Raw genomic sequence first — 25151 nt, forward strand, 5'->3', positions numbered from 1 at the left:
GCAAGCAATAGCAAGCTAACTTTGAAAGAAAATAAGTGGTAAAATATTTGTAAGACAGGAAATGGAAGGATGGATTCTGATTGGCTGTCAATGTTTTTTTTTTTATCATTCATCAATAAAAAAATCGCTATAAAAGTGATTCCAATGATATCGTTCCTCTGTGTCCTTATTGTCATTTAATCTCTGCTATTCTTTTGCATTTAGAGCATACAAGCCCACAAAGTCATACACTAATTATTTAAAAAAAAATGAATGTTATAGATTCCCCCATATACAGGCCTACAACAGCTAATGCAAGTACTTTATTGAGTTTCACCGCGTCCATTACACAAATAGTGATAATATTAACAAGTCAAATGGAATGTTTTTTATTTGCGTTTAAGAACCACAAAAAGCAAATGTGACACGACATCCTAAGGGCTTTAACAATGATAAAAACTCAAAGGGCTCATGAAGCAGATACATTCAGTGAAAACAAGTGCTTATATAACAGCTTATTTACAACATTTAACAAGCAAACTATTCAGTGCGTTTTAATATGCATTGGTTTTTCATATTAACACATGCACATTCCTAAGATCGAAATATAAATCTGTGAACAGTTTAGACTAGATAAAGGCATGTTTACACCAAGAACGATAATATTTGCGTCCAAGATAACGGTCTGTTTATTGTAAGATCACGCGCTGCGGTTTCAAAGTGTAGCCTACATGTTTTTGCTGTTCTTGTTGCAGTTGCACGGCTTTAACCAGCAGATGTCCTCAGCACGCTATGTTTCGAGTGAGATACTGTAATTGAACTGATCTGACAGTGAATTTAGCTGATGAAATCAATATAGTGGAATAAAAACAACGTCGTCTTTTCCACTGCAACTTCAAAGGAAGTAAGACAATGTTGTCGAAACTAGCGCTGGATTCCTGAGGTAATTTTATGTTACACAGTTTGCTAGCCTTTCATAATGACCTTATCAATATTTCTCACCATTTATTCCGAGGGTATGACATATATCCATTTTCTTTAAAGTATCCCTGAAAAGCGGATTTGACTTGTCAAACAGTCGTGGCTTTTTCTGGACCTCGGCGATTAACTTCTCCGCAATGACGTCCGACATTTTAAATGCGCGAACCCTTGAATTAGAACGGATTCTGATTGGCTGTCAGTGTTTTATCGTTTAACAGCTGGAAAAAAAATTGATCCCAACGATATCGTTTCTCTATATCGTTATAGCTGTGGTGTGGACAGTAAATTATATCTTTATATTTATAGTTATAGCTTTTGGTGTGAATGGGCCTTAAATCTCACTAAAAGCAACTTTACAGTCAGACTGATGTGTTTAAATGTACAAATACAACGTGTTTAAAAGTACAAGTAAAACACCAAAAAACGTATTAATCCATAACAAACACAAAAAACTTTCATTAGTGGTCATACGTCATATCACAGATGTACATGTGATGTTGTTGGTGATATTAGTGCATATCCAGCTAACAGGGAACGTTCTCAGAACTTATGGTGCGTTCACACCAGATGCGAATGAAGCATTAAGCGCGAGTGATTTACATGTTAAGTCAATGCAAAGACGCTATTCGCGTGAATGAGGCGGCGCGAATTGATTAAACAGGAATAAAAAGGATCTTGCTCGGAAGAAAGTGAGTGAGGAGGTCTGGTAAGTTTTAAAAAACGCTATATATATATATATATATATATATATATATATATATATATATACACACATATATATATTGAGACTACAAGCTAGCTAAAACCAGCAAATTGAGCTTATTTGCCATATTTTACAACTACTTTCCCGCTGACGAGTTGATGTGTTTATTCAGAGGAAGTGTGCAGAAGGGGCAGAAGCCCCTCTCATGACGCGAATTCCTGTCTGTTGTGAAGTGAATTTCATGGGCAAATGAAGCGAGTAAACTCAAAATGTTCAAGCGTCCAACTACTTGCAAACAGCACGATTTATTCGCGCAAGTTGCGTCTGGTGTGAACGCCCCATTAGGCAAGGTTCTTTCAAAGTTATGAACAAACGTTCTTCCAGTAACATTAATGGAACGTTCATTCAACGATATTTGGTCTTTAATAATGTTAGCACAGAGAACATTCAAAACTAACGTTCCCATAATGTTTGCAAAACGATCAAATGTAACGTTCCCTTAACGTTCGCATAACCAAGAAAAAACATTTTTAAAACTGGACGTTTTGAACGTTCAGATGACATTCAGAAATAATGTTCATAACTTGTGTGTGTGTTTTTTTTTTTTTTTTTTTTCAGAAAATCTGAACGGGATCTTCAGCTGGATGATGTTCATATTTCAGACGACTCGAGCACTTCGCCGAACTCGGGTTCTTCGCTGGAGCAGCGTTTGCCGTTGCTCTGGCCGTTGAGCGCGAGCGTGGTGCCGTCGGTTTTCCCGTCGCTCATGTTGGACGGGCCGTTGTCGAGGCCGATGGTGACGCGGCTGGTCTCGGTGATGGAGGAGTTGGTGTGGTAGTTACAATGAGAGTCGTTGGTCACCAGGCGCCGTCGCATCCATTGACCGCGATCCTGCGCAAACTTACGCCGCAGCGCCGACTGCACCTGCGGGACGGGAAAATACGTCAAATAGTTCATTTTTGATGCACTTTTCTTTCTTTCTTTTTTTTCCAGAATGTTTCACTGTTTTCTGCACAGTATGTACTGCATCCCATCAAAGCCCATTTCCACACATAAGAAAATATCCAGCAACATCAGAAAAAAAAAAACATGCTTTGGTAAATCATAATTATGACATACTTAGCCATAGCTACCGGATAAAAAGTCGTAATTATGACGTACTAAGTCACATTTATGAGATGAATGTAGAAATTATGAGATAGTCAATTATGAGATGAAAAGTCGGCAGTCATAATTACGACATGGCCTAAATTGAAACTGACTTAAAAAGTTGAAATTATGACTTAATTTAAAATTATGACATACCAAGTCATAATTATGACTTAAAAAGTCAATTATGAGATTTAAAAGTCAAAATCATGATATAAAAAGTGGAAATTATGACAAAAAGTCGAAATCATAATATGTAAAGTCATAATTTTGATTTTTTAATCTCATAAATATGAATTAGTATGTCATAATTTTGACTTTTTATCTCACAATTTCATCTTTTTTAATGTCATAGTTTTGACTTTATCTCATAATTTAGACTTTAATCTCATAATTTGATCTTTTTTAATGTCATAATTTTGTCTAGCTCATAATTTTGGTGTTTAATCTCATAATTTAGACTTTTTATTCTCATAATTAGGACTTTTTAATGTTATAAAATTTTGATTTATCTCATAATTTGATCTTTTGTAAGCTCATAATGTCGATTTTTTTAATCTCATAATTTTGACTTTTATCTCATACTGTAATTTTGTTTTTTATCTCATAATTATGACTTAATATGTCATGATTTCGGCTTTCGCTTTTTTTTCTTATGTGAAAATGGGCTTCTATAGGCATACAGCATACTAATTTTTATTTTAAATGGCATATGAAACAATAAATGATTTATACACTAATTTCACACGCTAATACTAGACGTTGGCGCATGAAATCACTACATTGTATGTTTAATTTAGCTGTGAGCATCCAGTTACTGTCTTGGAACTAAAAATGTGGAGGAAGAAATGGTTTTTGTGCATTCTGAATCCAATTTTGTGTAGAGATGTCTAAAAGTAAAAATTCTGATCAAATAATTTCAAGGAAAAAGTGAAAAATCACAGTTGATATTTCAGTTTATACGTAATGCTGGAAGTGGAAGGTCAAGTAAAGCACATCTCGCACAGATCCATGCTGTACTGCACACTTTCTCTAATGGTGTGTGTTCATCTGGGTTAATGCATGAATGCAAAACATTCGCTCTGTTTAAATATGGCATACTTTCTTTTAAAGTAGATAGCTGTACAAACCTCAGAAGTTCATGTTCGCTTTAATAAAGATTAATGAGATTAATTAATGAGTATTTCTTAATGAGGTTTAAGGTTTAAACAGGAAGTCATACCTCTGCATTACAGAAGCAGAAGATCACAGCCACCAGGAGACCCTGCAGAGACACAAAAATACACTGGGTTATTATTGTTATTAAAACTAAATCCATTAGAAACAGTTTAGTTACTTGAAATAAAATAAACCTTAACCATTCTTAGCTTGATTCTCTACCTGGTAATGCATAAAGATGTTCATGAATAGCTCGTAGACGGCCAGAGAGAAGCGTCCGCTGGGCTGCAGCGGCATCAGGATGAACTGGGCTCCCAGAAGAGGAACCAGGATGATGGTGGCGCGAACCACTTTCATGTAAACGCTGCTCTCGGTCTGGTGGGTGACCCTCAGTTTGGTGATCAACACCCGCACGATGTTGAGGAGGAAGAACAGGTTCACCTGAGAGACAACTGTGATCAGTTTACACAGATGGAGGGATTCACTGCAGAAAATGAGGTTCTTCCTCAGTACTTTTGTCCTGTTTTCCAGTACAAACATCCTTAAATCAAGAGAAGCAAAATGACTTCAGATATTAGGTCCTATTTACTAAAACATGTATCAAAATTAAGTGAATTTATGCTTAAAACAAGAACAAATATCTGTCAATGGGGTCAGAAAAATACTTAAAGGGTCATGAAACATGGAAGACAATGTTACCATCCATTAGATTCAATTGTAGGAGAAAAATTGTTCATTTAAATATTTTTTTTTTTGCACTATTTTCATCTTCCGGGTTTAAAATCTTTGTGTCGATGTCACAGTATGTGATGTTTTCTGAACCAGGGGGCCTCAAGATGGCCTTAAAATATTTAAAATAAGACAAAATATACTTTAAAATAAGCTAAAACAGCTAAAACTCCAGATGTAAGCTGATGTCATATTTCTTATTTTAATTCATTCCCTCAGCACCTGTCATATTTTCTTAAAGGAGTCATGAATTGAGAGATCACATTTTCAGAAAGTTTCAAAACTCAAAACTTCCTTGTTAGTCCAAAAACAGCTTTTATTGAAACCAAGCTCAGAAAATTTAACACATTGCTAGCATGTTTTAACATGTTTGCTAGCATTATTTAACACATTGTGAGCATGTCTTAGCATTTTTCTAGCATGATTAACATTTTACTAACATGATTTAACGCATTACCTACATGTTTTAACATGTTGCTAGCATGATTTAACACATTGTTAGCATTTTTTAACATGTTGTTGGCATTACTAGCATGTTGCTAATATGTTTTAACACGTTGCTAACATGATTTAACATGTTTGCTAACATGATTTATCATTTCGATAGCATGATTAGAATGTTGCTAACATAATTTAACACATTGTTAACATGTTTTAATATGTTGCTAGCATGAATTAACATGTTTGCATGATTTATCATGTTGCTTGCATGTTTTATCATGTTGCTAGCTTGTTTTAGCATGTTGCTAGCATGATTTAACACGTTAGCATGTTTTAGCATTTTTGCTAGCATGATTAGCTTGTAGCAAGCATGATTTAACATGTTAGCATTAATTAGCATGTTGCTAACATGATTTAACACATTGCTATTCCGCCATATTACGCGTTTCAATTTCTCCCATTCATAAGTAATATGAGTGCACTCTTTCTCTCTATATATAAAGTCTTGAGAACTGAGTAATTTTGCTCCCCAAGTAAATGTATCTTGATTTCAGGATGTTTAGATATTTGAAAACAAGACAAAAATACTCAGGAAGAACATAATTTTTGTGGTGTGGATGAGAAGATGAAGTTGATGAAGCTCACCACCAGAGCGACGTGTATCGGGCCGTGTATGATGTACAGCAGGTTTGTGTTCATGGTCCAACACCTGTCAAACACACAGTGTGGCTGTGGTTAAATATTTAAACATACAGGTTTAAAACAACCTGAGGGTGACTAAATGATGACAGAATTTTTATTTTTAGGTGAACTATCCTTTTATATGTTGCTAGGCATTTTGGGATTAAAATTTTTATTTTTTTTTTTTAGTTTAATTTCAAGTGTGAAATCTCAGGTTTACCTGTCATCATGGAAGAGCAGACGCGCCACAGCCTGCGTTACAGCAGGGATCACTGGGAAACCTGTAGGAATAACTCACTACGTCACTGTGTGTGTGTCACGATTACTGTGTTTTGTGTGTTCTAGGACTTTTATTTTAAAGTGTATTTTCTTTTTACACAAGATAACAATGGGCTAACAAGGGACAGGTGTGGGTAAATAATCACTATGGGAACAAACACGGGTAAGTAAGGAAACGTCTCAAGTTATGACTATAACCATAGTTCCCTGTGAAGGGAACGAGACGCTGCGTCCAGGACGCTTTGGGAATGCCTCAGCGTGATTGCGTCTGATGCACGTGTGTCAACTAGCCAATCCCGAGAGTGAACGTAACATCCATCAAGACCAGGAAAGGATAAAAGCACATCCAGAAAGACTGGCCTTTAGCTTAAATAGCTGAAGCAAATCAGTCACAGGGATGCAGGAAGTATGGCAAAGCGACACAGCGTCTCGTTCCCTTCTCAGGGAACTATGGTTATAGTCATAAACTGAAACGTTCCCTTTCGAGGGAACTCGCGCTGCGTCCAAGACATTTTGGGAACGATATACCAAAATGCCATACTTCCAAAATGCCTGTCTGTGTGAAACTGTGGCACACTAAGACGAGAGCACTGATGAGCCTGGAGCTGCGTCCAGATCAAGATATAATATCTCACAAACGTGAGAGGCGAGGACCAGTCCGCCGCATCACAGACCTCCTTGAGGGAAACCTCCGACAACAAGGCCGCCATACTCCTAGTAGAGTGAGCTCTGACAGACAGTGGAGACTGCTGACCAGAGACCTCATAATCAAGTGATATAGCCTCGACTATTCACTTGATAATCGTTTGTTTGGATGCAGGGAGACCCCTATTATGCGGTCCAAAACAAATAAATAGTTGATCTGAAGTTCTCCAGCTCCAGAGGGCAGCTCTGTGGACATAGGTGTCCAGTGCTTGCACTAGATTCAATTTTTCCTGGTCTGGATCTGAGAACAGAGGAGGACAGAAAGCTTGCAGCACTATAGGCCGTGGAATATTGGTCAGAACCTTAGGTATATAGTCCGGTTTAGGATAAAGGAATGCTTTGACCATCCCTGGTGCAAACTCAAGGCACGTAGGGGATACAGATAGGGCCTGAAGGTCTCCTGCTCTGTTCAGGGAGGAAATAGCAAGGAGGAAAACAGTCTTTAACATCAGAAATTTTCTGAGACAGAATCAAGTGGCTCAAATGGAGCTGCAGAAAAGCCTTCCAACACAATGGCCAAATCTCAAGCAGGAACCCTAGTGCGTGTTGCAGGCCTCAGCCTCAAGGTGCCATGAAGGAAACAATACATCAAAGGGTCCTTCCCCACAGTTGTACCATCCACAGGGACCATCCACAGGGACATGGTATACAGAAAAAGCTGATACCTATAGACCTTTAGGGTGGATGAGGATAGCCCTGATGAAAAGCGATCTTGCAAGAACTCTAGTACTGTACCAATTGGGCAGTTAAAGGGTTAGTTCACCCAAAAATGAAAATTCTGTCATTTATTACTTACCCTCATGCCGTTCCACACCCGTAAGACCTTCGTTCATCTTTGGAACACAAATTAAGATATTTTAGTTGAAATCCGATGGCTCCATGAGGCCTGTATAGGGAGCAATGACACTTCCTCTCTCAAGATCCATAAAGGTACTAAAAACATATTTAAATTGGTTCATGTGAGTACAGTGGTTCATTATTAATATTATAAAGCAACGAGAATATTTTTGGAGTGCCAAAAGTGTCATTGCTCCCTATGGAGGCCTCACGGAGCCATCGGATTTCAACTAAAATATCTTAATTTGTGTTCTGAAGATGAACGAAGGTCTTACGGGTGTGGAACGGCATGAGGGTAAGTAATAAATGACAGAATTTTCATTTTTGGATGAACTTACCCTTTAACTGGATCTAGCTGTTGCACATCACACTTCAGGGCATATCGTTTCCTTGTGGAAGGAGCTCTGGAATGAAGAATGGTCTCCACAACCTCAGTTGAGAGACCAGATTCTAAGAGTTTGGCCCCCTCAGAGGCCAAACCCACAAGTTCCACACTTCTGGGCGGGGGTGAAATATCATGCCCTCTGCCTGAGACAGAAGGTCCCTCCTGATCGGAATCTCAGAGGGAGAGCTGTTGAGGAGAGACAAGGTCCGAGAACCATATCCGACTCGGCCAGTAAGGCGCTACTAGCAGTAGTCTTATCCCTTCCTGGCAAATTTTCTCCAGAACTCCTGGGAGCAGAACAATTGGGGGAAAAGTGTACACATGTAGCCTCGGCCATGTCTGTACCCTGCCATCCAGTCCAAGAGGAGCTGGATGCGTGAGAGAACCACAGTGGACAATGCGTCGTATCCTGAGACGCAAACAGATCCACTTCCACTTGGCCATAAATCTTCCATATGAGCTTCACCGCCTCAGGGTGAAGTCCCCATTCCCTTGCCCTCAGCCCCTGTCTCAACAGGATGTCTGCTCCTATATTCTGGGTCCCTGGAATACAGATTGCTCTCAAGGAGAGTATCTTCCCCAGGGACCACAGGAGGATCTGGTGCGCCAGTTTGCATAGTGGGCATGAACTCAGACACTCTTGTAGATTTGTATAAGAGACCATCGATGTGTTGTTTGTCCAGACAAGCACATGATGACCTCTCAGGTCTGAGAGGAAGCATTTCAATGCATTGAAGACCGCCATCATCTCCAGGCAATTCATGTGCCACGAAAGATGATGACTCCTCCACAGCCATTGAGCTGAGCGGCCTTCCATTACTGCTCCCCAGCCTGTAAGAGAAGCGTCTATCATGAGAGTAACTCAATGACATTGAGTTCCTAACACAGGGCCCTGGGACAGGAACCAACTTTTCTTCCATATAACCAAGGCGCAGAGACACCGCCATGTGATCTTGATCATACGAAGTGGTTTCCCCTCGGGGAAAACTCTTTGGTCCTGAGCCACCACTGTAAGGGTCTCATGTACAGCAGGCCAAAATGTATCACATTGGACGCAGCTGCCATCAGACCCAACAGTTGTAGAGTTTAGTTTTATCTCCTGTGTGACTGAAAAGGTTGCAGCAATACGAGTGGGCAACAGAACGGCCCGCAGCATCACTGAATCCCATACCACGCCCAGGAAGGTGGTTCTCTGTAATGGAGAAAGCACACTCTTCTTGGCGTTCAGCCTCAACCCAAATTTTTTCATATGAGCGAGAACGACATCTCGATGTCGAACCGACCATCTGTTCTGACTGCGCTAAAATTAGCCAGTCATCTAATTAGTTCAAAATGCGTATGCCCTGCAGCCTGAGCGGGGATAGAGCTGCATCTACGCATTTCGTGAACGTGCGGGGTGATAGAGCTAGACCGAATGGAAGAACCTAATATTGGTATGCTTCGCTTCCTGTGCTGTGGAAGGATGGAGACATGGAAGTATGCATCCTTTAGAACTATCGTGACAAACCAGTCCTCGGATCTGGTTTAGCGTCAACATTTTGAACCTGAGTTTCCTGACTAAATGATTCAAATGATGAAGATCTAATATAGGATGCAACCCTCCATCCTCCTTTGGAACAAAATAGTAGCGGCCATAAAAACCCTGACTCTCTGCTGGGAGGAGGAACCCGTATTATAGCTCCTTTCGCTAAAGAGTTTACTTCCTGTTCCATTACCAGTGCCTGCCTGGGATGGTCTAATGTGAAGAGCACACCACTGTATAGAGGTGGATGAGAACCGAACTGGATTCTGTACCGTTTCTCTATACTCTGGAGGACCCATTGAGATATGTTTGGCAGAAGCCTCAACTCTGCCAGAATATCCACAAAGGGAACCAGTCTCTCAAGGCTGGTCTCTGGTATACTTAGAGCAGCCACTTTGGTGACCTGAAACACAATGGCAGGAAACGACCGATTTGACTGCTTTTCGACCCTCCTCAGAGGGTGCGAGCCTGACGCAGCATTGTGAGAACACAGAGTCATGAGCTCGCTGGAAACCGCTGCACCCCGAAGCACCGAGGCTGACAGGGTTGGCAGAACAGTCCCGTGAGGGCAATGAAGTGGTACGGGCACCGTATACCGAGGTGTACACCCCTCCACCCCACAGGGGGCTGCCCTCAGAAGCCTGACACCACTGGTAGTGCATCACATCGGGAAATTTATGAATGAACACTGTCAGATACCAATACAAGAGCTGACGTGCATGCTCTGCTCTCAAACAAACAACACAATGTAATAGTAGCGAGGGCAGGGAAGCACCCACAACTCAAGTTGCTAATTGCTCGCCAATAAACTCCTGTCTATAATATGAAATGCTTGAGGACAAACAACAATAAATAGACAGAGACAGTTTTCACACAGAACACTTTGCTGAGGCACAAAAGCTAAAGACCGGTCTTTCCGGATGTGCTTTTATCCTTTCCTGGTCGTGACGTCACCCGCCCGTGATGTTCACTCTCGCCATTGGCTAGTTGACACACGTGCATCAGACGCAATCATGCTGAGGCGTTCCCAAAGTGTCCTGGACGCAGTGCGAGTTCCCTCGAAAGGGAACAAATGTTGCGTTCAAGTCCTCCTGGAAAGTTAGTATTTATGAGTTATTTTGTGCAGGGAATAAGCTCATTTTGTTGTAAATAAAAAGCCTGTCAGTGTCACTGCTAAATACGGATAAATATTTTGGTATTCCGCCACGTTTCTCACTGACACGGCCCCGACTCGTAAAGATCGGGGCTTCCCACTCATATTTACGACTTTGTGGTGGCGTTCATGTGCGTTCAACTCGTAAATACAACCAAAATACACACCAAAAGGCAAACAGGAACAAACTACAGGAAGTGGAACAGTAGAAACAGAAAATACACTTCAAAATAAAAGTCCTAGAACAGTAAACACAGGGGAAATTATGACTAATATATATATTCTTGTTAACTCAGGGCTTGTGTTCAGTACGTACCCCAGCCGAGGATGTAGTACCAGCCCAGCTGCTGCTCGCCCACAAACACGGCCACAATGATAAGGTTGTGCAGGTAGATCCCCTCACACAACATCCAGAAATAATTGGTGCAAAAGGTGTAGTACATGAGACTCGCCAGGATCTTACAGGTGATCTGAGACTGAACACACAAGATCAACATGTGCTGATTGTGTTTTGATGCCAAAGGAACTGTAAATGTGCCAATACCCTTGTGAGGGGCCTCTTCCTAAAATATAAAGTTTAAACTTCCCCCATATAAAGGATCTACTGTATCAGTCATGCGGCGAAGTCAGCATATAGTCACATAACAGCTATAGAAACACAACACCAGAAAAACAACACAGGAAATATACACAAGATAACAAGGGCTGGAACAAGGAACAGGTGTGGGTAATGAGTTGCTATGGAGACCAACAAGAGTAACTATGGAAACAAACAAGGCAGTAATGGAAACCGTGATTTTTTCCCCCCAAATGGTTCAGCGTAAATCCCTGCCCTGCAACCAGTTTCATTGGCTGAGGTTACAGTGACGGGTAGGTTTAGCGACCAGAGTTGGGTGTAGGCAATCGTTACTGTAATTGACATGGCCAATGAAATGTTTAGAATCGGCTCCCGGGCGGGATTTCCGCTGAACTGGTTAGAGGGAAAATATCACGTTAATGGAAACAAATAAAACAGGAACTAATCACAGGAAGTCAAACAGCAGGAACAAAAGGAACTAAAATAAACTTCAAAATAAGAGTCCTCAAACAATCTATTCATGCATAAAAGTCATTTGTAATGTTTAAGGGAAAATATTTTTTTAGGTTGTAAAGGCAGCTAAATTAAATAACTGAAATAAATAGTCAATTATTTCTACATACACAAAGAATTTGTCATGGTGAACTTGAATAATTTGTGTTTTTTTTTTAATATTTATAGTGTCACTGTACAAAAGCAAATTGTTAAACTATTCTAATGATTATAAAATATTATCCAGGCATTTTTTAATTACAAATTGTATTCATATTTTAAGTACGCACAAACTTATAGCCTAAATTATATTTGTAATGTTTTTCCTCTCAAATTGTTAAAATTATTACAAAATATTATATTATCTAGGCTATATTTACTTTTCCATGAAACTAAAAGCTTATTTGTGATACATACAGTAGTGGCAGAGGGGATATATGTTTTAATGACCCTTCAAGTTCCATTAAATGATCAAAATATGAGGCAAATATTTCATATTTTTAAAATATTTTAAATATGATTAAAGAACAAAACACTAAACTTGGTTAAGGTATTTATCTGAAAAATTAAAAAATTAAAATTAAACTAAAGTGCAAACTAAAGTTACAGGTTTTATTTTACTATGCAAAAGAAATGCAAGGAAAAGGAAAAAGCATAGTTGGTTATTAATATTTCATTGGTTCTCTCTCGTTTTGCATGTGTTCATAATTTCTTTGCACGACAGCCTGGCCAAAAATTATGCCGCACAATTTGGCATGTTTCGTTGCGTTATCATCGCAAATAAAACTCCAAGCACAACCATGCAATATGATTACAAATTCTTACACACGTGAGGCGTGTGCACTTACAGAGTCTGTTATGGTCTGCTGCTCGCCGATGAAGAAGTAGAACCAGCTGATGGTGGCGAACGAGTTCAGGATGAAGGATGTGAACATGTTTTTATGGAGAGTGATTCGCTGACAGCTCAAACACCTGCACAAACACATTCATTCATGCCTTTTAGTTGATATATTAAGGCGCGGCTCCTTTAAGGCTTGTCAGTAAATGTCCACTGTTATGATTGGCTTACGTCATCGCATAGGAAACAGTATCAATAACCCACATATTTTTGCTATCTGGGTATGAGTGTTGTTTGTGTTTGTTGTTCTAACATACTTGAAGTAGGAGAAGATGCATATGGAAATGAGGAGCGATATGATGGAGAGGACGTGTCCCACTAAAGTCAGATAGTAAAGCACATACGAAAGCTGCAGGAGAAACCAGAGACATAGATATTATAGAGACAGACAGGATTATGAAATAATGATATTGATATTGAAACTGAGGCTTAACCTTGAGTTTCTGCTTAGTGTACTCCGTGCACAGAGTGTAATTGGACCACAATCGGTTGCTTTCCGGGTGACGAAACCATTGACCGTCTGAGTCACACACTTTGGTCACTTTTTCTGAATGAACAAAAGGCAAAATGTGAAAAGGCGTGTGTTTGTGTGCCTGTAGTTGTGGCCAGTGTTGGGGGTAATGCATTACATGTAGCGCAAGTTATGTAATCAGATTACTTTTTTAAAGTAACGAATTGCTTTTAAATTTACGAGAAAATATCTGAGTTACTTTTTCAAATAAGTAACACAAGTTTTTTTTTATTATTAAAAAACACAAGTCCTGCTCAGGTGAGAAAAGTAACGCAAAAGTAACGTAATGCATTACTTTACTTAAAAAGTAACTAAGTAACGCAATTAGTTACTTTTTTAGGGAGTAACGCAATATTGTAACGCATTACTTTTAAAAGTAACTTTCCCCAACACTGTTTGTGACGTCATTTCAATCACAATGAAGCTTTATTTTTTTAATTAAAACTGCCTTAAAAAGGCTTTGCATTTGAAATCATTTTAATTACAATATAGTTTTGCTCTTAAACACAGTATGATTGATTGAATTAAAAAGACGAAAGAAACTCTATATCAGCGAAGAACTTAAGAGATGTGAGTAAAAAAAAAAAAAACAGAATATTTTTATTGTGTCACTTAAAATCGAGCTGTAGTTTTGTCACAATGTCAAATTTATATTATGGAAAAATTGTATAATATACAGCCTTTTTTAAATTCAAAATCTTGAATCTTTCTAGGTTTATATGACAAAAAAATAAGGAAATAAAAGATTGGTCTCAGACTTTTGGAACTTTTGGAATGTATGTTGTTACTGGTATTTATAATAAATTATGGAATAACATACACTACCGTTTAAAAGTTTGGGGTCAGTATGAATATTTCTGAAAGAGATTAATAGTCTTATTCATCAAGGATGCATTAAAAGTGACAGTAAAGACATTTATAATTTTACTTAAGACTAACTAAAGGAAGCGAAAAAGTTTCATATATTAAAAACCCTTAAAAAATCTTACCGACCCCAAACATTTGAACAGTACATATGATGTGATATTGGTAATTATGACTTTTTCAAGTTATTTGTGCCATAAAGAGGCGCGTTTGCATTATTGTGAGTGGAGAGATCATCAGCTCACCAGCTGGATCAAAATCGTGGAAGTAGGTGGGGCAGAGCTGGACGGCAGTGCCAGGGGCGGAGTCTCCCCAGCAGAGCCACCCATCCCACGTGCGATTACAGTACGGGCCTGCAGGGGGCGACACACATACACACACTTTATTAACTTACACAAACAGACATTCATGCTAGAGCTAAAAGCTTCTTTTTGAACTCAAGTTTGAACATTTTTTTTATTTAGCCAGCAATGTAAAGTTATTTTATCATTAAAACTACATAAATTTGACTTATTTTCAGATAATAAATCTTGAATTAAGTTTATGGCAAGTATTAGTATTATTATTTACCACTACACTATATATTTTAATTTAGCTTTTATTGTTATATTTTCAGTTTAAACTTTAAGTTTAAGTTTTAGTTATGTGCTTAATATTTGTTATTTATATATATATATATATATATATAAGCAAAGAGACGCAGAAGCACTTGAATATAAAGCGCGAGAGTAAGTGTTTCCTTCAAACTCTCATGTGTTCAACCATAGGAAACAAACTCAGACAAAATCACTTCCTGTCTTTCATCCTCTTACTGCAGTGGAGTTTTACCTCCTCCACACCAGCAAGAGCTACAAGCCATGAAGAGACAGTAATTCAATTAGAGAAACACAATTACACACTAATTTCTATTTATGTTCATTATACAACCATTATAAACTTCCTCAAAGTCCCTCTATAAGATTGAACGATCATGACATGAATCCATTAGCACCAAACATTAACATTATCTAAAGAAAAATCTGAGGAATTGACTTTAAAATGACTCTAGAATGTTGTTAGTGTGTTGCTATGCAGTTGCTAGGGTGTTCTGGGTGGTTGCTAGGGCCACTCCCCAAATCCTTGCATCTTTTAGACAAGTTTTGCACAGCTAAAGCACCTTAATCTTTAGTTCTTCAGAAATGTTTTAAAGATTATTATTGCTCTGTCATATTATTCTCAGCTTTTATTCACTGATTCCTTAATTCTATCCATTTTAACATTTTTAGTTAATTTTGCTAATTGTCTTTTATTACTGTCCTTAATTTATGTGTTTTTCAGCTCAACACAAGTGGAGTATCGGAGCGTCTCTCACCCGGATCGCTGCGTGGAGGCTCGTCCATTATTTTGAGGTAACACTCGAACTGGGCGGCGAGGATCTGCTCACGGGATACCTTCAGATCAGAAGAGGATGCTGGGATATCGGTCACCTCCTCTTCTGACATCCCCGCCTCTATGAGCACATCATCGCAGAGACACACCTGTGCTCATATTCAACCATTTCGTTAAGAGGAATATTAGACATAATACTTCACAATGAGGTTTCATTTGTTAACTCTACAGCATTTATTAATCTTAATTTCAAGATTTACACATACATTTTTTAAACTAACATGAACAAACAAAAAAAGTACAATTTTAAGTTAACTAACATTAACAAAGATTAATGTGGAATTTAAATTATATGTGGATGATGTGAAATGTTGAAAACAATGACTTTTTAACAATAACTGATACTGTAGCGATAAAATAATTTTCTCATGTTAAGTAATTTATTGTATTTTTTATTAAAGATGCACGATACTAAATTTCTCCGCCAATACCGATAGCCGATTATTCAGAATGATATCTGCCGATACCGATAGTTTGATTTTCCTGAGGTAAATGTAATGTTAAGTAACATATTGTTCACAAGCTGTTTTCTCTTCCCGCGGTCGAAACACTGATTGATTGATTATATTCATTCATTTCAGTAAGTTGTTCTGTATCAGTTTGTGCCGGTAGCCTTGTGGGCAGCACCGACATATAGCGTCATTGCGCTTCAGGCGACCAGAGTTCGAGTCCCAGCTCGCAGACCTTTCCCAATCCCGTCCCCCTCTCTCTATCCCACTTTGCTTCCTGTCTGTTTACTGTCCAATCATAATAAAGGCAAAAATAAGTCTTAAAAGTTGTTCTGTATCAGTCTGTGCCGATAGCCTCGTGGGCAGCACCGACATACAGCGCTGTTGCATTTCAGGCGACCCGAGTACGACTCCCAGCTCGCAGACCTTTCCCGATCCAGTCCCCCTTCTGGCTTACTGTCCAATCATAATAAAGGCAAAAATAAGTCTTAAAAGTTGTTCTGTATCAGTCTGTGCCGATATCCTCGTGGGCAGCACCGACATACAGCGCTGTTGCATTTCAGGCGACCCGAGTTCGACTCCCAGCTCGCAGACCTTTCCCGATCCAGTCCCCCTTCTGGCTTACTGTCCTATCATAATAAAGGCAAAAATAAGTCTTAAAAGTTGTTCTGTATCAGTCTGTGCCGATAGCCTTGTGGGCAGCACCGACATATAGCGTCATTGCGCTTCAGGCGACCAGAGTTCGACTCCCAGCTCGCAGACCTTTCCCGATCTAGTCCCCCTACTGGCTTACTGTCCTATCATAATAAAGGCAAAAATAAGTCTTAAAAGTTGTTCTGTATCAGTCTGTGCCGATAGCCTCGTGGGCAGCACCGACATACAGCGCCATTGCACTTCAGGCGACCCGAGTACGACTCCCAGCTCGCAGACCTTTCCCGATCTAGTCCCCCTACTGGCTTACTGTCCTATCATAATAAAGGCAAAAATAAGTCTTAAAAGTTGTTCTGTATCAGTCTGTGCCGATAGCCTTGTGGGCAGCACCGACATATAGCGTCATTGCGCTTCAGGCGACCAGAGTTCGACTCCCAGCTCGCAGACCTTTCCCGATCTAGTCCCCCTACTGGCTTACTGTCCTATCATAATAAAGGCAAAAATAAGTCTTAAAAGTTGTTCTGTATCAGTCTGTGCCGGTAGCCTCGTGGGCAGCACCGACATACAGCGTCATTGCGCTTCAGGCGACCAGAGTTCGAGTCCTGGCTCGCAGACCTTTCCCAATCCCGTCCCCCTCTCTCTATCCCACTTTGCTTCCTGTCTGCTTACTGTCCAATCATAATAAAGGCAAAAATAAGTCTTAAAAGTTGTTCTGTATCAGTCTGTGCCGATAGCCTCGTGGGCAGCACCGACATACAGCGCTGTTGCATTTCAGGCGACCCGAGTTCGACTCCCAGCTCGCAGACCTTTCCCGATCTAGTCCCCCTTCTGGCTTACTGTCCTATCATAATAAAGGCAAAAAACGCCCCAAAAAATCTTTAAAGTAGGGATGGGAAGATTAACCCATATGTATCGATACGCGGTCATGCGCGTGCACAATGCGAGTGCATCAGTAGAGCAGCAGAGGATGAATGAAATTTTGGAAGCAAATCGAGATGCATCGGTTTTTCCGAGATACAGCTTATCCTTTTAATGCAGAATGTATTTCTTTATTTATTAACAAGTGTTGTCAACCTGTTTTTTGCGCATAATTGAATTGACCTACATAAAGTAGGCCTAAGCAACGGACTTGCGGATGTGTGTACACATGCGCCCAAAGGTAGTTGTCAGGAAGCGCGAGGAGTAAGCAAAACAAACATGTCGGACGCCGAGATAATTTATCCTCCACTGAATTTTAAATCTAAAGTTTGGGAACACTATGGATTTTACAAGAAAGACGGACGACTTGACAAGACAGAAGCAATTTGTAAAATGTGCCGCGCATCTGTAAAATACACGGGCAGTATGACTAATCTGATATCTCACTTGAAAAGCCAGTTTGTAAAAAAGTATTGGTTAATAAATAATCAAACTAATTCAAATGGCACCGCATCCTCTTTCACATCACCACATAAACTTGATCTAATTAGCTAGTGCTGAATTATCGCATCGTATCGTGATATGGGTGTGAATCGTATCGTATTGCATCGCAAAATGCCACACATGTATCGTTAATATATCGGATCGGATACTTTGTTTCGAGATGCGTATCGGATCGGCATTATACCTTAGATGCCCAACCCTACTTTAAAGTTGTACTGAATCTTTCAACATTCCTTCTGATGTTCATGCATGTTTACTTAATGCTACAACTAGTAGTAAAAAAGAAAAAAATACTCGGGCTACAGCGATCTGTCAAGTCACATTTAAGAGTCAAAATGCCTTTTATTGTTTTAATTTTGTTATAAAATGGACAAAATTTGAAGTATTTGAAGTATCAACACAAGAGATTTTCTTTGCACACAGTATGAGTCACAGTCTGACATGTTTTCCACGCCCTTTTGATTGACAGGATATAATTGTCCCTGATCATTGGCTGTTTTTAAATAATTGAGAATAATTGCTTTTATCGGCCGATACCGATTATTGGCCGATATATCGGTGCATTTTTTATTTAAATTGTCCTGTTTTGGATTTTAGAACAATATTTAATAAAAATAGAACTGAAAAAAACCCACAGATGAATAAATGCTGTAGAAATATATTGCTCAATGTTAGTTCACGCACTTCGGTGTCCAGCAGAAGAATGACCAGCAGCAGGAGTGACGGGTTTCTTGTCATGACGCACATCTGCCACTCAGAGAGGGGGCGCTAAAGAGCATCTGTGTCTTGAGTGAAAGACAAACATTTGCATTTTAGAACTTAATATTGCTTCTTTGGTGCTGCGAACATAAAACAACAATAAATAATATTTGTGTTTTGAGAAAACATCATATATATATTTTTTGGCTCCAGACCAGTCAATGCTTTAAAGTCTGTTGAACACTCTGCATGTATCTTCACTGGGATGTTCATGAGAACACACTTGTTTATTTTCTGAGAGGATGTCGCCCACAGTCTATAAACACAGAGGTCGAAGGCCTTTGGCTGCAGCTTTACAGGACAGACCGTTAAATGCAGCTTCCACAACACCATCAACCCATATATATATATATATATATATATATATATATATATATATATATATATATATATATATATATATATATATATATATATATATATCACACACCTCAGTGGTGGCATAACATATTTATAAATCAACTTCATTCATATCTTTAACCCATCTGACTGAACTTCTTTCTCAGTCTTAACAATCACGTAAGTTTCTCCAGTTTGATTGTGTTTGCAGTGAAAGAAAGGAAACACGTGGGATGTGATTATTAACAACTGTTTTTCTCTAATAATCGTGCGTCAAACTACTAGACAAATCAAACTATGAGATTAAAAGATGTGTGTACAGTCAGTGCGTGTGTGTTTTTTGGGCTCTGGGGAAGTGTTTTATTTCCTGTTGATAGAGTTTCTGCAGCATCTCACGGGGCAGAAATGAGCGCTGTCTGTGTGTGTGTGTGTGTGTGCGTGTGTGTGTGTGTGTGAGTGTTTGTAAAGATCGTGCAGAATGTCTTTCCCATGAGCTCTCTATGTAGATCTAGAGTTTAAGGTCAAAGGTCAAAGGTCACGATCACGAGAGGCTCCGCTGACATGAGAAACAACCACAGGATCTTTAATTACAGCAATAAACCACGAGTTACTGCGATTTTTACCACACTTATAGATGAATCATACTGTTGTAAAATCACATGAATTATTGCATTTATAAATGCAACAATACCATAAATAATCATTTAAATTTTTCTGAAAGTCTCTTCTGCTCACCAAGTCTGCATTAATTTTGATTAAAAATACAGTAAAATTTTGAAATATTATTACAATGTAAATCAGCTGTTTTCTATGTGAATATATAGTAAAGTGTAATTTATTCCTGTGATCAAAGCTGAATTTTCAGCATCTTTACTCCAGTCTTGTTCCTCAAGGAGAAGGTTATTTCTGTTCTGAGGGGCAGCAGGAAGCAGAAATAGAAGAGAGGCCTTATTTCCTGTGCTGTCTGTGAGTTTCCATCCTGCTCAACCAGTAACATTAGGATAAAAATAAGCCATTGTTGCACCTGCACAAAACCGACAGAAACACCTCACCGTCCACTTCAGTCCGAACTGTGTGTTCGCTCAGTATCAAACAGGAATCCAGAGGAAGTTTCCAGAAAATAGGAACATACTGTTCACGTCATACAGCCAAGATGCTGCCAAAATGTGATCAAACGCAATCATGAGAAACTCTGGCAATCATTTTCATTCTCTGACAGAACCGAACGGAAAACTGAACAGAAACAGCTGATCACGTGCACATCATCTACATTTATATGTGTGCTGACGTCCTTTTCTACTGAAACATAATTAGCTTTCTTATTTTCTTATTGCAGAGTCCAAAAATAACAGTGTATGACTGGAGGAGAGCCAGAAAACTACAACCAGACCACTGAGAGAGGGTAGACAACACACACACACACACACACACACTAACTGTCCTTCAGTACCTGAGATATAAACTATTTAAACTATTTCTACATGAAACAAACTAGAGTTTCAGTTTAAAAAAATGTGAATGGTGTTTTTCTGTACAAAACTCACTGCTGTAACTGCTGGGAACCTATGGTGTTGCCATGGTGTTCTGGGTGGTTGTTGTCATTGTCAAGATATTATGGATGGCTGACAGGGTGGTGCCAGGGCATACTGTGTGACTGTCAGGGTGTTCTGGGTGGTTGCTAAGGCGTTACCAGGGTGTTCTGGGTGGCTGTTGTCATTGTCAATATGTTGTGGATGGCTGACAGGGTGGTGCCAGGGCATACTGTGTGACTGTCAGGGTGTTCTGGGTAGTTACTAGGGCACTGCTAGAGTGTTCTGGGTGGTTGCTAGGGCATAGTCAGGGTGTTCTGGGTGGTTGCTATGGTGTTGCCATGGTGTTCTGGGTAGCTGTTGGTGTTGTCAAGATGTTGTAGGCGGTTGACAGAGTGGTGCCAGGGCATTTGTGTGATTGTCAGGGTGTTCTGGGTGGTTACTAGGGCGTTACCAGGGTGTTCTGGGTGGTTGCTAGGACATAGGGTCGTCTGCATGGTTGCTAGGGTATTGACAAGGTATTCTGGGTAGTTGTTGGCGTTGTCAAGATGTTGTGGATGGTTGACAGGGTGGTGCCAAGGCATACTGTGTAACTGTCAAGGTGTTCTGGGTGGTTGCTAAGGCATTACCAGGGTGTTCTGGGTGGTTGCCATGGTGTTCTGGGTGGCTGTTGGCATTGTCAAGATGTTGTGGATGGTTGAGAGTGGTGCCAGGGCATTTGTGAGATTGTCAGGGTGTTCTGGGTGGTTGCTAAGGCGTTACCAGGGTGTCCTGGGTGGTTGCTAGGATATAGGGTCTTCTGGGTGGCTGCTAGGGTGTTGCCAAGGTGTTCTGGGTAGCTGTTGGCATTGTCAAGATGTTGTGGATGGTTGACAGGGTGGTGCCAGGGGATGTGTGATTGTCAGGGTGTTCTGGGTGGTTGCTAGGGCACTGCTAGAGTGTTCTGGGTGGTTGCTAGGACATAGTCAGGGTGTTGTGGGTGGTTGCTATGGTGTTGCCATGGTGTTCTGGGTGGCTGCTGGCATTGTCAAGATGTTGTAGGTGGTTGACAGAGTGGTGCCAGGGCATTTGTGTGATTGTCAGGGTGTTCTGGGAGGTTACTAGGCCATTACCACGGTGTTTTGGGTGGTTGCTAGGACATAGGGTCTTCTGCATGGTTGCTAGGGTATTGACAAGGTGTTCTGGGTAGTTGTTGGTGTTGTCAAGATGTTGTGGACGGTTGACAGGGTGGTGCCAAGGCATACTGTGTAACTGTCAAGGTGTTCTGGGTGGTTGCTAAGGCGTTACCAGGGTGTTCTGGGTGGCTGTTGGCATTGTCAAGATGTTGTGGATGGTTGACAGAGTGGTGCCAGGGCATTTGTGTGATTGTCAGGGTGTTCTGGGTGGTTGCTAAGGCGTTACCAGGGTGTCCTGGGTGGTTGCTAGGATATAGGGTCTTCTGGGTGGCTGCTAGGGTGTTGCCAAGGTGTTCTGGGTAGCTGTTGGCGTTGTCAAGATGTTGTGGATGGTTGACAGGGTGGTGCCAGGTTATACTGTGTGATTGTCAGGGTGTTCTGTGTGACTGTCAGGGTATTCTGAGTGGTTACTAGGGCGTTACCAGAGTGTTCTCGGTGGTTGCTAGGGCATTTTACCAGGATGTTCTGATTGGTTGCTAGAGCATTTTGCCAGGGTGTTCTGGGTGGTTGCTAGAATGTTCTGGATGGTTGCTAGGGTTGTCAGGGTGGTCTACATGGTTGTTAGAGTGTTGTGAGGGTGTTTTGAGTGGCTTTAGGCAAATTGCCAAGGTGTTCTGGGGGGTTGCTAGGGCATTATCATGGTGTTCTGGGTGGTTACTAGTGCATTGCCAGGGTGTTCTGGCTGGTTGCTAGAAGCTCATGGGTGGTTGCTAGAGTGTTGTCAGGGTGTTTGACGTGGCTTTAGGCACATTGCCAAGGTGTTCTGGGTGGTTGCTAGGGTATTCTGGTTGGTTGCTAAGGCATTTTGCTAGTGTGATCTGGGTGGTTGTTAGAGCATTATCAGGGTGTTCTAAGTGGTTACTAGGGCATTGCCAGGATGTTCTGGATGTTTGCTAAAATGTTCTGATTGGTTGCTAGGGCATTGTCAGGGTGGTCTCGGTGGTTGTTAGAGTGTTGTCAGGGTGTTTTGAGTGGCTATAAGAGCATTTCCAAGTTGTTCTGGGTGGTTGCTAGGGCGTTGCCAGGGTGTTCTGTTTGGTTACTAGTGCATTGCCAGGGTGTTCTGGATGGTTGCTAGGGCATAGTCCGGATGTTTTGAGTGGTTGCAAGGGCATTATCAGGGTGTTGTAAGTGGTTGTCAGAGTGTTTTGAGTGGCTATAAGCACATTTCCAAGGTGTTCTGGGTGGGTATTATTTACTGATCAAGTAGATTCTGTCTAGCGTCTAAATTGCACTGGTCATCCCTCCTGATTCTCCATGGCTTTGGCTATGGGACTGTGATCTGTTGAGCCAAACGAGAGACCTGTTGAGATGGTGAAATCTCCCTATATGGAGATCAGCAGCCGAGGAAAAACATCTGGAAAACTCAAAATACAGCGCAAATCTAAATCGGACAGAGGTTCTGTTCCAAATCCTAGTTTCTGAATTCTATTTATAATCACAACATACATTCTATCACATAGTAATTAAACTCTGAATTTTCAGAATAAATGATTAGAATTAAAATGCATTTTCAACATTTGTCATTTTCACCGAGCTTGTTGCAGTGTATTATGGGAATATGTGAAGCAATGTGTAATACTGCCTTCAAATTTGGCCAAAAGAAGGCAGCGTAATCAGAAACATGCCTGTGATGACTTAAAATGATTTCTATATAGTAGATTTTGGACACAAGTATCAAGATAAAACGTTATGCAAGACTAGAATTACACAAAAAACACCTCAGAAACCACACTGCATTGTCTCACCTCTTCAGAAAATACCAAAATCTAGTTGGTTACAGTACAGCCACAAACTAAACACACAGAAAGAGTTCAGCTGGAGGTTGTGAAAGCGACGGTGTAAAACACATGAGCAGAAAACAGACCCTATTAATACACCAAACAGCTGCCTGGCAGGGCAACATGTCCCAGTAGTGCAGGGCGGGCACAGCGCCCTACGACACCTGTGACGCCTCTTTAGTGCCCTTGAAAGTGGACATGGGTGAGAGGTTCACTACAAACCCCTCAACACATTCACAGCCTGACTGAACACTATTAATTATTTTGTAGACTGCACACTTTTGCATTTGTCACAACTTCCGCTGTATTTCTGGTCTGAAAGAGCCTCTGATTCTGCATTTTAAACATATTTCCTTCATTCTTTCACAAAAGTACTGATATACAGTGATGATAACAGATAGTAAAACATCATACTGAATGATTAGATATTCATATACCATGATATTTAAATGGTATATGGCCAAAAAACAATAAACACACACACACACACTATATATATATATATATATATATATATATATATATATATATATATATATATATATACACATACACACACACACTAACTTTTACGTAAAAACTGACCTTTTATGTAAAAACATTACCATATGTAGCAATTGCAAAATGCATTCATCACGTTAAGTTAACATTAAAATATACAAACACTGACAGATCAAGCACATTTCATTACTGATTCCAAAGTTACTACGCTTACAATACAACACTATCAAGAACATACAGAGAAAATACCATAATAAGTATAAAACAATGAAAGCAGTGGAGTTTCGTACCGTTCTGGTGTGTGAGGCTCGTCGGGGTTCGTGTGTGTGTGTGTTTGGTCCTCATGAGCGTCTGATGATCTTAATAGAGGCGGTCCATCTCCACCCCTATACTGATATAGAGCAGTAAATACAATCACTTATTGATATTATATTTTATTTACTAAATAATTAATATCAGTTATTTCATTTATTACAGTTTAATAGATTGTTTGAATCTAACTGTGGGAGTATATGAGCGTCTCTGCAGTAGAGAAACACCGCCACCTGCTGACAGAACACGGACACTCCCCATTAGTACAGACTTACAGGGTTAGTTAACCCAAATCTGAAATTTGTCATTAATTACTCACTCTCATGTCGTTTATCTTCAGAACACAAATTAAGATATTTTTGATGAAATCCGAGAGGTATATAGACAGCAAAAGGTATTAAAGACATCGTTAAAGGTGCAATACTGTTTGCAGTAAAATATCCACTAGGCCAGTGTTATATATTTTGTTCACTTGAGTACTTACAATATCCCAAATGTTTTCAACTATTTGTAAATCGTGAGAAAATTGCAATTAATCAAGGCTCCGGGACGTGTGAGGAGTCGCCTGTCAATGACGTCATACCCGCGTTACCCTCGGTTTCCGGTTTTATTTTGTAGAAACCATGGAAACACCAAAGACGCTTTAATATTTACATGTTTTAATAGACAAGGGAACAACTGTTTTGATATATTTATAGACAGAAAACTAATTGTTGTTATATACCTCAACAAATTTTTTTGCGAGTACCATGCTTTACCAT

General features: G+C 40.0%; 1 protein-coding gene across 2 annotated transcripts; it reads right to left on the reverse strand.

The window, feature by feature from the left end:
* Positions 1-352: 352 nt before the first annotated feature.
* On the reverse strand, positions 353-24504 carry calcrl2 (calcitonin receptor-like 2). Of its 2 annotated transcripts, none has more exons than XM_048178019.1 (13): positions 24369-24504; positions 18679-18779; positions 15396-15561; positions 14290-14397; positions 13104-13216; positions 12927-13018; positions 12620-12743; positions 11019-11178; positions 6042-6102; positions 5786-5849; positions 4193-4411; positions 4035-4076; positions 353-2587 (listed from the first exon to the last, which is right to left on the reverse strand). In XM_048178019.1, the coding sequence occupies exons 2-13, from the start codon at positions 18739-18741 to the stop codon at positions 2315-2317; spliced, it is 1485 nt and encodes a 494-aa protein (XP_048033976.1). In that variant the 5' UTR covers positions 18742-18779; positions 24369-24504; the 3' UTR covers positions 353-2314. The 2 variants fall into 2 exon arrangements, with proteins under 2 accessions (XP_048033976.1, XP_048033977.1); XM_048178020.1 differs by lacking the exon at positions 24369-24504 and adding an exon at positions 22996-23974.
* Between the last annotated feature and the right edge of the window lie 647 nt (positions 24505-25151).

Source organism: Megalobrama amblycephala, linkage group LG24, assembly GCF_018812025.1.
Source record: "Megalobrama amblycephala isolate DHTTF-2021 linkage group LG24, ASM1881202v1, whole genome shotgun sequence".
Lineage (NCBI taxonomy): Eukaryota > Metazoa > Chordata > Actinopteri > Cypriniformes > Xenocyprididae > Megalobrama > Megalobrama amblycephala.